General features: G+C 46.9%; 1 protein-coding gene across 1 annotated transcript in view; it reads right to left on the bottom strand.

The window, feature by feature from the left end:
- Ankrd55 (ankyrin repeat domain 55) overlaps positions 1 to 12,287 on the bottom strand; it is a 156,412-nt gene extending 144,125 nt beyond the window's left edge. Inside the window, exons 1-2 of the mRNA XM_051183054.1 lie at positions 12,136 to 12,287; positions 11,763 to 11,853 (exon numbers count right to left, since the gene is read on the bottom strand). Of these exons, the coding sequence (XP_051039011.1) occupies positions 11,763 to 11,817 (55 nt within the window). The 5' untranslated portion in view covers positions 11,818 to 11,853; positions 12,136 to 12,287. The remainder of the gene's footprint in view (positions 1 to 11,762; positions 11,854 to 12,135) is intronic.
- Between the last annotated feature and the right edge of the window lie 403 nt (positions 12,288 to 12,690).

Here is a 12,690-nt window from a genome sequence, read left to right as displayed (position 1 = left end):
TTAACTTCTGGGCTTTGTTTAAAGGGGATTTGGGGTTTACTCAGTGAGTGATTACTAATGTCAATACAGTTGTTGTAGAAAGAAAATAAAGGTAAAAGTTGTAATGATCAAGGAAAACGAGAACCGGGCTGAAGTAGTATTATTTGGTATTGCCTGCGAGCTATTTGCAGCCTTCAGCCAGATGAGAAGTGTCTGCGTGCTTAGGAACCGTACAGCAGCTTTGCAGAGTAGCTTCCGACTGCTACATCTAATAAGATGTGAACTTAGAGACAGTGCTGACCTTTCTAAATACTCTGTGGGTAAGCACAAAACAAAACAGGTGACATTTTAAATGGTTAATTGTTAGCTAAAAAGTGGAAGGCTAGGCAGACATTTTTTGATATCATCTCTTTCCTTATTCTACATGGTCATAAACAAAGTTGGTTTCTGGCTATATTAGAAATTGTTTATTTAATCTCAAGGGCCAGTGCTGACTTTAGGGCTTCGGGTATACAACTGGCTCTTAGCAAAGTTTTGGGTGCTTCCAGCTCCTCAGATTTGATATATATGAAGGTTCCACTTTTAGAGTTTTAATGACGGCTGGAGAGTTCTTAGGAAAGCATCAATTGCCCCTGTTACTGAGTCCATTTTGTTGAAATTGCTTCGAGGTCAGATTAACATGTGCACTGATTAAGCTGTGACCTTTCTGTGGAAGGATCCTGTCAAGGTAAAGGCCATTTTAGTTTTCAGAGGCCAAACTAGATGGTTTGAGATACTTTATTCTATTTTGAGAATCCCTGGGTGACTGAACTCACCACTGAGTCACCCATGACGGAATTCATTCTGAGCATTTACAGAGAGATCTGCAGATCTTGGATTATTCTTTCAGATAGGACTGGTTGCCTCTGGAGAACTTGAATAAACTCAGGCACCCACGGACTCTGCAAAAGTCTGGTCCCAAAGGTGTAGCCTCTCTGTCCTTTAAAACAACACGATCCAGTGGGAAGACAGATGTCTGTCTGGGCAGTGATTGAGACCTCCTCGGGCTGTTATGATGGGGCAGTAAAATCAATTAAAGGAATGTTTCACGGTATTCTCCTAATTCGGATTCCTCTATCTTTCCATATAGTTATTCTATAACCTAGAAGGACCTAACTATTGATAAGGAAATAAGGCTTTATCTCGTTTCAGGAGGCACCATAATGGCTCCATGAGACAACACTGCCCCCTGCTGGTGAGGAAGAGTCCATGGTCCCTGCCTGGGCTCTGAGCCAGGGGAACACTGATAACTTTGAATATAATTCAGAGCCAGTATGGAGTGCTCTGACTGACATTCAGGAACAAGTAAAGATGCCTGTCTAGGAGATATTTGTTTTCCTTTTTCTTATGTTTGGTTATTTATTTGTCGACTAATTAAATGGTTACTTTTTAAAAGGCAGCCTCCCACGTTATGTAACCTTTGGGGGGGGAGGGGGAGGGGGAGGGACGACAACAGGACTCTGGATTTGTAGACTGGCTTCAGTTGCTCAGCAACCCTCCTGCCTCTTTGTTCTGAGTGCTGGGATTACAGGCATGTTTCACCATGCCTCGGGTTTTGATGCTTTGTTTTTGTTTTGAGACAGGGTCTCTGTAAATCGCCAGGCTTGCCTTGAACTCACTGGCTTTGAACTGCTGGTGAATCTCCTGCCTCAGTTCCCCTCGTGCTGAGAGTGCATGAATACATGGCCATTCCAAATTTAGAAAACATCCTCAGTATGCACTGTCAGTAATCTAACTCTTAAAAAGATGGGGTTTCCCCCCTAAATTGTAGAACCTTTAAAATAGGATATTTGTATTTATTGATCAATTTCAGGTTCATTTTTCCAAATGGAAATGGGTTTCTCACCCTTTGAATTCTGGTAGAACTCTTGATGTTAATATATTACATTAGTCCTTCATTAATTAGGCAAGTATAAATTTTACATTCATTTTTGTAAAGGGTTGTGTGCTAGCCTTGGTAGCTTTGGGAACCTAAAAATAGGTGAGCAGGGTGAGGATTTACTTGCTGAGCAATCTCACTGGCCTTGGAACTAGTGTAATGTTGAAATAACAATAGCTAACAGGTTTGAGTACAAGTTACGCATAACAGTATAACCACGTTACTATAAATAGTTTAGGGTTTTTTTTTCTGCTTTCAATATAAACACGATTATATAATGCCAGATTAAAAACAAGTTACCATGTCAAAATATCTAAAATTACTTGTAAAGTATGGCTAAAATGTGAATAACTGAACTTAACCCAGCTAATTTGATAATCTACTCACTACTAGATATTTCAATATTCTGTTTTGCTTCAGCCTCAAGGATACAGCATACAAATAATATTCTTCACAAATAGTGCTACGGTGAAAAGAGCCTACTATGTCATTTTCAACAGTCAGTTCTTTTATCCTAAGAGTTTTTGCGGACATTTATGAATTAGTTATCTACTGTTGTCCTTTATACTCTGTTACGTCAAGGTGTCAGTCTGCCGGAGGAGCTTCAAATGCAGTAGGGACCCTAAAATCCTTCCTCTGATAGCAAGGCTGACCTTCCTTCATCCCCTGTTTATTTCTTAAGTTCTCAGTTTGGCTTTGCTAATTTTTGTTTGGTTTTAAGAACAAGCTTTTCAGTGCTTATATAATCAAAAAAAATCTATGTATACTGCATTTAAAAAGTTACATCATTTGCATTTATGATCGGAAAGGTCTTCCTTGTTGAACTTTAAATTGCCTTATTTGTGAATGCTTAACTGTGCTTAACATGATTTTTAAAATTTTATTTTTGGGTAATTGACTTTACCCAACCAGTCAATTATTGGGTAATTCATTTCCCCCCACTAATTTATAATGGCTACCTGGTCAGAAACTAAATCATCAACAGTTTTGAGGAGGGGCCTCATATAGCCCTTGCTGTGGAACTCTGGCGTGAGAAGCAGGGATCCCTAGCACTACCCACTCTGCTGTGATTCGTGCATGAGTTTGGTGATGTGTGCCACACCCACATTCCGGGATCTCATGGATGTCTGCAGTAAAAGTTCTTTGCTTTCTGTTGTTGCTATTTCTTACGTAGTTTTGAGATTCTAAAACCTTTGGGTGCACTTCTGGAGAAAGGACAATGCAAAGCCAGCGTTAGCAGAAACTACCTCACAGGGCAGCTCCCCGTCACAGCAAGGAACCCACTGCATCCGCTGTTACTGCAGGGCTCTCGGGGTCTTTGGAGGACTGTGCCACTGTCTGGGTAAGATTTGCAGTTGTGGAAAACCCTCACATAATGCTCCGTCTAGGCAGGCGCTGGGATGAGCACTCTTCACACATCTGACCATTTAATTCTCACCTTAGGAAGTGGGGACTGCAATTACTTTCATTTGTGGGTGAAGGAACCCAGATTCAGAGTGAGCAAGTGACTTACCCAATGGTGCATGGGTGAAACCCAACCACGGCTGAAGGCTGCTGGGCCCAGATTCTACCCTCTGACCCATAGACACCATGGCCTGTAACTGCCCGGGCACTGTGGCCTATAATTGCCCTTTCACCAGCCTGCAAAGACCCCATATAATCCATGAACTTTGACCTTTCTCTGGCTCAGGACGGGCACTCCACATTCCCACGTTTCATTCTGTCTTAGGGCAGCCTAGTCCCCATTCTCTACCATTGTACAAGCTCTGTGGCTCACAACTGTAATTGTGTCAGAGTTTATGCTCACTGCAGCAAAAATGCTTTTCACAGTCAACCCCAAGTAGGAAGCGCAGCCTGGCATTGATCGCAGCCAGGGGAGGTGTTGAAGCTGGTGACAGGAACTCAACAGGGTATGTGAGAGGGGTTTCTTAAAATGTGAGGGTAGACGCCACAATGACTGAGAAATGAGCAATTCGTGCAGAAAGGGAAAGGGAATGATACTCTGAAGCTTTTCTTTTTCTAGCTTACTCTAAAGTGTGAGTGTTCACATGCACGTGCAAGCACTCCCCCCCCCCCACACACACACAGAGAGAGAGAGAGAGAGAGAGAGAGAAGCATTTATGGATTATTTGAATTTGTAAACACAAAGTTGAAAATTACATTCTACAGGATAAACCCAGTGATAAGTGAGTTCTATTGCTACTAGAAGACAGGACATAAGGACACGTTGGTTTGCCATATGCACCAATAAACTACCCCCACCATTTTTGACAAAGGGTGACGAGGTAAGAAAAACTCAGTAACAATGCTCTAAGATCTACCAGCTGCCAGGGAGCTTAGTTTTCTTCTGCTGTGATGTCGGCACCTATCAATTGAAAAGAGGTTTTCTGTCATGAATCCAGAGAAGGAGCTAGCTTGAGCTTTGGGCCGATGGCTTGTCCACATGACCTTAGGTGAGTCATTTGTAATAGTCACCAGCACTTTCCAAGTCATCACAATGGGCTGGGATGGCTCCAAGGGTTTTGAATGTATTACTTCATTAAGTCTTGATGAAAATCTTAAGGGGATTGCTGTAACTACCCTTTTAAGTCACCTACAGCCCACACACTTACCAAGAAATTGCCACGGGCCAGACACAGTTCCAGGTACTTTGTGTATATCAATCAATTCAACCTATGTATCACACCTTTTTAGCACCACCATCTTGGCTTACCAGGTGGGAAGAGCTAGGGGCGGAGACATTGAACAGTGTGAGGCACCCCTGGAATCTGAGCGGTCTGTGTGTGGCTTCAGTGGCCAAACAGTTCCCAGCACGGGGTACCCTCTGTGTCTCAGCCCTCACAGGGAAAGAGGTAGAGTGTGGGAGTTCATTGAGTTAACTTCCAACTCTAAAAGTGCCATTATAATTTATAGAAAGGGCATGGCTGTGCTACCATCCTCCAAACAGAAACAAATACAAAGAGGAAGCAAAGGAGTCAGTAAGGGCATCTAATTTAACTAAGGAGATTTCTTCCGCGAAATACACAAATGTTATAAAAGCATAATTATTACAATAATGACAGTCTTCCTCAAAACATAGTGATTACTATGACAATTAAGGCTGAGAAACTTGGGTGGCACCCAAGTGTTAAAACAGCAGTTTAGGGTCCATCTTTACATAATTGCTTCTTCTGTGACAGTCAGTAGATCCCTTGCCAACCATGCCCTGTGTTCAATGACCCCTACCGGTCAACCTGCCCATGGCCCAAAGCCTAGGATGATGGCTTCATATAGTATTATGTAAGCAAAGAGTGAGGTGAATACAGGTGAAGCAATACAGGTGAATTTAGATGCCCCCTCAACTATTTAAAAAAAAACAAGGTGTTAAAAAATAGCTGAGTTCTGATTGAAGATCCCCCCCCCAGGACCATACCCAACGAGCACCCCCATCCCCCACCCCACCCTCCGTTGAAAAGATTCTTCTTTATCAGTGTCTTTGTTTACGATGCACCCAGGTCTCTGGATTGTCTTCTGGAGAAATGTCAACTTGTTGCTCCATAGAACAAACTGACTGAAAGGGAGGCTGGGAAGCTGAGGGGGGCTGGGAAGCTTCTGTGATGGAAGCCAAGCCCCGTCCATGCAACCCCCCTCCCCCACGGGCCAGGGCCATCACGGGGCTTCCACAGGTCACATTCCAGTGCTCTCTCAGGCTCTGAGCCCCCCCTCCCCTCCCCTATTCAGATGTAGGGGCCATTCTTTGCTCCACAAGCCAGCTTCTGTGGAATGGGTTCCACCCCACCCTGGAAGAGCTTGGGCTGCCACTATGAGCTGAGGTTTCTTAGCCCATTTCCCTGCAGAGAGAAGCGCAGCCCAGGGGCAGCAAAGGAGAGGAAGACTCACGCTGTGCCAAGAACCCCAGCTGTCTTACATTTACCCTCCTACTGACACCTGTCAGTAAAGGGCTGGCGCATCTGGGGGCCAAGGGTGGTGTGAAAAGGGACTGGAATCAAGAAACCTGGCTTAGCATGGCTGCTTTCCCCTCATCTTGTTGGCTGGGGTAGAGAAGAACCGAGTCTATCTCAGAGTCTGTGGCAAGGATTAAACGAGATGGCTGGAATGAAGAGTTTGCCACACTGCCCCCTACAGGAAATGGAGCTCTAACTCTCCTTGTAACTGTCACTGGAGGTTAACAGTCTTCTGCTGACTGTTTCTCTCTGGAAGTGGATACCCAAGAGGGTCATGGAGCCGTCTTGCTAATGAGGAACTGGGAACAGGCTGGGATGAGGCTGTGAAGAACACATTTCTTCATTACATAAGGCAGTATTACACCGTTAACCTTTGCTTATTCTTGTATTGCCTTTTTTCTTTAATGAAGAAGTTATCAATTTCATAAATAGGAAAGTTTGACCCTGTTAGAATGAACTGACATGGAATGCTGCGACATCCCCGGTTGGTCACTATAAAGGATTTGAACAATACTGTGATAACTGGAGACACACCATTTGGGAGCAAGGCGGAATCTCACTTGAGCAATGAGGAAGATTCATACAAAACACAAATGAGCAAGTCAACTTTTAACAAATGAGGAAGACTATAATTTCAAAACTCTCAATGTCATAAGAGACAAAGAGATCCTGCAGGAATGTACCAGACAGAAATAAAGGAACGCAGCATGATAACTAAACGGGATGTCCCTGACTCTAGCCTGCATTCTTTTCTGAAGTTGGGGGTAGGTCAGTGTAACTTTCGCTTTTTCTACAAAGTGCAAGCCTCTTTGTTTGGTGTTACCATCTTAGGTGAGAGGCTGAGTTTTAAAGTCAGCACATTTGCATGCTGACCCTAAAATTCCATGAGGTTAACAGCTTGGTTGAGAAAATGGAGTGGTTCACTGATTTCTTTTGCTGTTGTTGCCGTGGTCTCTCTGTTAAGTTTTATAGCTGTCCAATGAATCAACACACCGTGGCAAAAAAAGCAGGGGTTTGGAGAGAGGCAGACGTAAGGTGTGACCCCAGCTTCGCTGTCCTACTCTGTGGTAATGTCGGGTTAGGTCACAAGCTTCCTGACCTGCTGATAGAGGAATAAAGCAAATAGGCTGATGGAATTCTAGGAGTTAGCGCAGGAGGCTGGGTGCTCAGTAGACATCAACTCTCCTACCGTGTTTTTCCCGTGTCTGTTCAGAGGAAGCACCAGAGGGATGTTCTCTCTCATCTCTAACACGCCAAATGCCCACACACCATAAATAGGAGTGGGTTTTTACCGAAAGCCATCTTATGTTATGTTATGTTATGTCTTTGCCGTAGATCCTAGTTTGGTTTTCTAGCATTGGGTTGCACACCATAAGAAAGAGCAACTTGAGGTAGGAAGGGTTTGTGTCATCTTGTAGCTTGGAGTCCATCATGAAGGGGATTCAGAACAGGGGCTCAAGGCAACCTGGAGGCGGGAGCTGGAACAGAGGCCATGGAGGGGCTGCTTACTGCCTTGCTCTCTACGGCTGGCTCAGCCCGCTTTCTTATAGAGCCCAGGACCCCCTGCCCAGGGATGGCCCCTCCCACAATGGGCTGGGCCTTCCCATGTCAACCATTAATCAAGAAAATGTCTCCACAGACTTGCTATAAGCCAGTCTTTGGAGATACGCTCTCAATTGAGGTTTCCTCTTACCTGATGGCCCCAACTTGTGTCAGGCTGACAAAAAAATATTCCGAACATCTTTCTGACAGTACTCATTTCCTGTAGCTCTGGAGATGTGTTCATGCCTTAAGTCCTGAAACCTGTGGTGATCGCTTTATAACACGCACGCACGCACACACACTTGCCTTAGATGTGAAACAGTGAGGCTGAGTCATAGGTTATGAGGCATTTATGCTGCATTGTCTGGAGCAGAAGGAGTTTGAGGCTCGCACCCTGTACTGCGCACACAGAGAGGGTGGGTACACACAGCCTGGTAGACAAAGATGGAGGACAAAGGCGGAATACTAAGGTCACGACAGCCTGAAACTGGAAGAGGCGAGGAGAGAGGCTTCCCTGAAAGTTCTAGAAGGAGTGTGCTCCTGCTGACAGCTTGATTCCATACAGGTCTGTGAGAGAGAAGACTTCTGCTGTTGGCACCCCTCGGATAGGGCTTCATGACAGTGCTCAAGGACACTGGCTAACTGTGCCCCGCTGAGCAGGAGACCCACCCCCCTCTCTTTGCAGCTTCTACAGGAGACCCAGGCTGTGAGGAGGCCCCGTTCCGAGGTGGCCGCACGCTGTCCACGCAGTCACATCACATCAGAGCCTCTGACCAGCACCGGGGCTGACTGGGAAAAAGGAGGCCGTGGAGAGAGGCCGTGCCTCCTGAGTTCTCCCTGAGGTCAGGGGTCCCTCCACACACAGAAAGCTTTTCTTTCTGTGAGTTGCGGCGGGCATGGAAATGCAGGCGCCCCTCAGTGCGGGAGCACGTTGACTCCAGGAGCAGAGCCCTCTGCGTTCTGTAGTAAATCACTTTACTATACTCCTTTCTTGCATGTGGGCCTTGAGAGGGCAGACAGCCAGCAGGGACATGTAGGATGAGAGCTGTTGCTACGGTGAGAGCAGAATAGCACAAGACGCAGGCGCAGGGAGGCTTTCTCCCTCTGCAGTACACAGAGCAGGCCAGAGTCCGGGCCAGTAGTTAACCTGACCTGAAGCCCGCAGGGAAACCATCCACAGCACACGGGAGAGGACACTGAAGCCAAGCAGGGCCACCAGCCCAGCGGCTACCGAGGCTGGGAGCAAGACTTTCTAGAGAAATATTGTCACTCCCTAGATCCCTGCATGTGCCTCCCCGCCCTCTGCAAAGCCATGAGCTGACAGCTGGCATGGGCTTACCTCCAGCTGTTGCTAGACCCGAGAGCTTGAGACATTGGAAGCTTACGATGGCTTCGTCTGCACAGAAAGCACAGAAAGCACCGGGGTCTGGGTCCTCTCTGTGAGTAACGGGCAGATTGTGATCCTTGCTAGAGGTACCTTCAGCTGCCTTATCCTCATAACCCCCTGAAGAGTTAACGGGATGAACCGAGCCAGTCACAATCTTTGCTTCATGTTGGGGCATGCTGGGATGGGGACCAAGCCACAGCCATACCCATCTCTTTGAAAAGCCCACAGGTGGGATTTGCCTCCCAACCCCCAGCCTATTTTTGTCGAGCCAAGTTCAAGATGTAGTGGGCTGTGTAATATCCACTGTAGAGCATTATCCTCTGAGCCCAATGGCTACCATTTTCATCAGAGCAGCTTTGCTACTTGCAGAGACCCTCCAAACACAGCCTATTACCTGAACTCTGCTTCAGGAAGGAGGCATTGGCGGAGGGGTCACGGGAGTATTGCCTTAGATTCTGTCCACTCCTTCCTACACAGCCTAGACATGTGTATGTAATTTTACCCTAACTGCATGTGGCCTTGGGGTCCTGGGAGGTGCTAGAATATACAGGCTGTGGATGGTTCAGTAAGAAGGGACTCCTACGCAGTAGTATAGAAGTTATCAACCATGTCAGGTGAGGTTTTTTTGGTGGTGTGGCAGCTCGGGGTCACTCCTCAACTTTGCTCACAAGCAAGTGTAACAAACCGATTAGTTTTCTCAGTCCTCGGTGGTCCGTAAGGAGGAGGCAGACGTTTGTCTCCATGTCCCTAGAGATCTTGGTGCTATTGGTTTCACATCTCTGGTTGTTAGGATCCATGGGAAAACCCTTCCCTGAAGTTCCACACTCAGCCCACTTTTACGTATTCCAGAAGAGGTACACCATTCCCGGAGACACCACCAGGTCAGACGGATGCACAGAGTGAACAAGGCAAGCTCCCATTTTACCTCCCTCCCTCCCATGTCAGACACTAAGCCGAAGCGATCACACCCAGCTTCCGGGCCTTTTACCAGTCTGCTAAATGACATAATCCTGACATCTATTCAGGCCTTAAAACTTGCTAGGCTGTCCCATGATTTTGAGGTTCGGGAAGGGTTAATGGGGTGAGAGAATTATGGGGCATTGTTTCTGTTCATGGTCTCTCAGAACTTACTCTTGGCGATTCCCTGCTGTTCTGAATGGAAATGGAATGCAGTCTAGTCCCCCAGCGGCGGCAGCGGCTGAGAGCCCTGACTGGAAGCCAAGAGGAGATCAGGTGGCTCACACCCAGCAAGGGCACAGCAGCCATGGTCTGAACACACTGCACCGCAGCGACCTGGCGATCTGCTTCCTAAGTGTCAGTTTGGATTTTTGTGAGGACCTTACTACATAAACATCGTTCCCATCATGTTCCTGCTGAGGAAATGAAAGCCCAGAGGAGGTTAGGTAAAATGAATGCTAAGGTTGCAAAGCTATACAGATTTGCCATTCAGAGCTGCAACTATAGGAAACAGTACCTGTTTCCAGCAGGTACTGATTCCATAGAGAAAGGAGGGAGATGTACAGAGACAGCAGTGGAAGGGTTAATGTTGTTTATGGGAAGACTCAGGTAGAGGGATTGTTGCAAATTGCTCCCATAAGAGATGCTGCAGAGAGGTTTTCTAAATTAGCTCTTAGGGATGTCCCGGGCTCACCCCAGATAGGAAGCACCCCGGTAGGACAGATTGATTTATTGTGAAGGGCTTGTCCTTCCATAGTCAGTCCCTGGTCCCTCAAAACAGCCCCCGGAATAAGCCCAGTGTGTCTCCCTGTGATTCCGTGGCTCAGCAGCACTGTTTTCTGATTCTAAGCAGACTTCTCATTTCTGCTGATTGACACCAGGAGAAAAAACGTACAGGGAGGGAAACGGGAGTTTTAAGGGAAGGAGAAGAAGCCCCTTCCCTACAGTGCCTGTCTCCAGGCTCGGTGACTGGAGGTGTCCTCAAGGCTCCCTCTCCCTCTCCCCCTTCCTCCCTCAATAAGACTGGAGAAGACTCTAAGACTCTATCTACCAGCTGCCTCAGAAATCTAGTTATTATTTGAGAACCCCACCGAGCAAACATCATTCCCTCACAAAGCCAGATGTAGATCCAGAGGACGTAACACTGTCCTGAAGCAGCGGCATTGGGGAAGAGAAATAAGAAATGCATTTTCCTAATGAGGCTTCCCCAGGCCACCATTTCATGCTGTAGCTGAAGGAGAGAGACCATCGAAGGTCTCTCTGGAGGTGCTGAAGATTCTCAGTGTGAAGAGTGGGCTAGGTGCCAGATATTTCATAGGAAGGTTCTAGAAAAGTCTGTTATGTTTGAGGGGTGGACACTCCCCCGCCCCACCATCATGCATAGAGGAACCATGCAGTTTACACGGATGACAAATACATACATGGAGGCAAATGCAAAACCACAGGCACAGCCTGAAGGGCTGTGTGTCTGATGGGGATGGGATGAATTAATCTCAGTCTGCGTCTCCTTTGGAAGATGACCTCCTCCATGCAAATGAAGGGTAAGAAAGAAAATACTCTGTCACTGGAATTAAGTCACTGACAGTCTTGAATGAGCTATTGTGTTGGCGTATCCTGTCTGTGGGTCATGTCTCTCCTGGAGGGGATTCCACAGGGGCTTGTGGAGGTAGTAATGAAATAGACTTACAGGCTGAAAGAGACATGGGGTGTATTCTGATATCACTTTCTCTAATATACTTTAAGACACTGCATAAAGACCCCACCATCTAAATTACCTGGTATGCCTTAAACCCAAGCTTTAAAATGAGAGCAGGAATACGTCAACAAGACAGAAAACCCATATGCTTGCTTTTTGTTTTTTCTCTTCTTTAAAGCTTATCAAGTTAAAAGAGAATTCTTAATGGGATTTTACACACACACACTCGCGCGCGCGCGCGCACACACACACACACACACACACACACACCTTTCCTTACAACTGGAAATCCCTTCTGTTGTACTCAGCACCCAACGACGTAGTAAAGCATCATTCTACCTTTTTGCTGATCAAACACAGACGAGGTGCTGAAATCCATGGTAGCCTGTCTCATCCTTTACCACAAGAACGGCAAAAAATAAGCAGGGATCTGGAGAGAAGAAAACAGGGTCTCACAAGCTGCAGCCAACAAGTTAGTCAGCCTCAGCATCGTTGGCTGAGGCTCCTGTTGGAAAATTAAGTGTGCATCAGATCTCCAGGTTGCCTCCAAGGCCAACGTCAAAAAGATGTAAAATACTCTTCCTATAAAAACTGGGAGAGGCAGAGTTCCTCTCAGACTCCCAGTCATCATCTGTGTGAGTAGGTACACAGCCCTCCCCCCAAACAGACAGAGTCCAAATCCCAAAATAAAAGTCTCCGTGCCGGTGCCTACCTTGGATCTGGGCCAGGGAAATGCTGCAGGGTCTCGGAGCTTCAGCGGCTGGAAGGTGGCTTTAAACCAATAGAAATCTCAATGAGTGAGGATTCACAGGGCCAGACGGAGCATGTGCAAAGCTTTTGCTGACTGCGTTTGGGCTGTTTGTGCCTGGCGGAGTGAGAACTGCATTTCGGTCACGTGAGCAGAGAGGGGCCATCTCAATGGGACTGGATGTAAATACTGTTGCGGAGGATGCAGGCCACACGCCCTGCTGAGCAGTCAGGCGCTGGGGCTGCTGCCTTTCTCCAGGGTCCCTCCAGCCCCTTCCTCCTGACCCGGAGCCCTGGGGGGAGGGGAGTGGCATTTGAACGGTCGCTTGTCAAGGCTCGAGTATCCCTGCCCACTAAATCAAAACAGCCTGCAGTCACGAGGGTGGGTGTTACTGCATCAAGCCTGGAACCGCACGTCACCAAATGTATGTCTTTGAGAAGCAGCTAAGACAATGGTAGCAAATTCATTCACTAGGCTCAAAGCCCTGAGGGGGGAATCTTGCTCGTATTTGCGGGATGG

Source organism: Phodopus roborovskii, unplaced genomic scaffold, assembly GCF_943737965.1.
Source record: "Phodopus roborovskii unplaced genomic scaffold, PHOROB, whole genome shotgun sequence".
Lineage (NCBI taxonomy): Eukaryota > Metazoa > Chordata > Mammalia > Rodentia > Cricetidae > Phodopus > Phodopus roborovskii.
The sequence above is the reverse complement of the archived record's forward strand: the minus strand, read 5'-3'. Positions and strand labels throughout refer to the sequence as shown.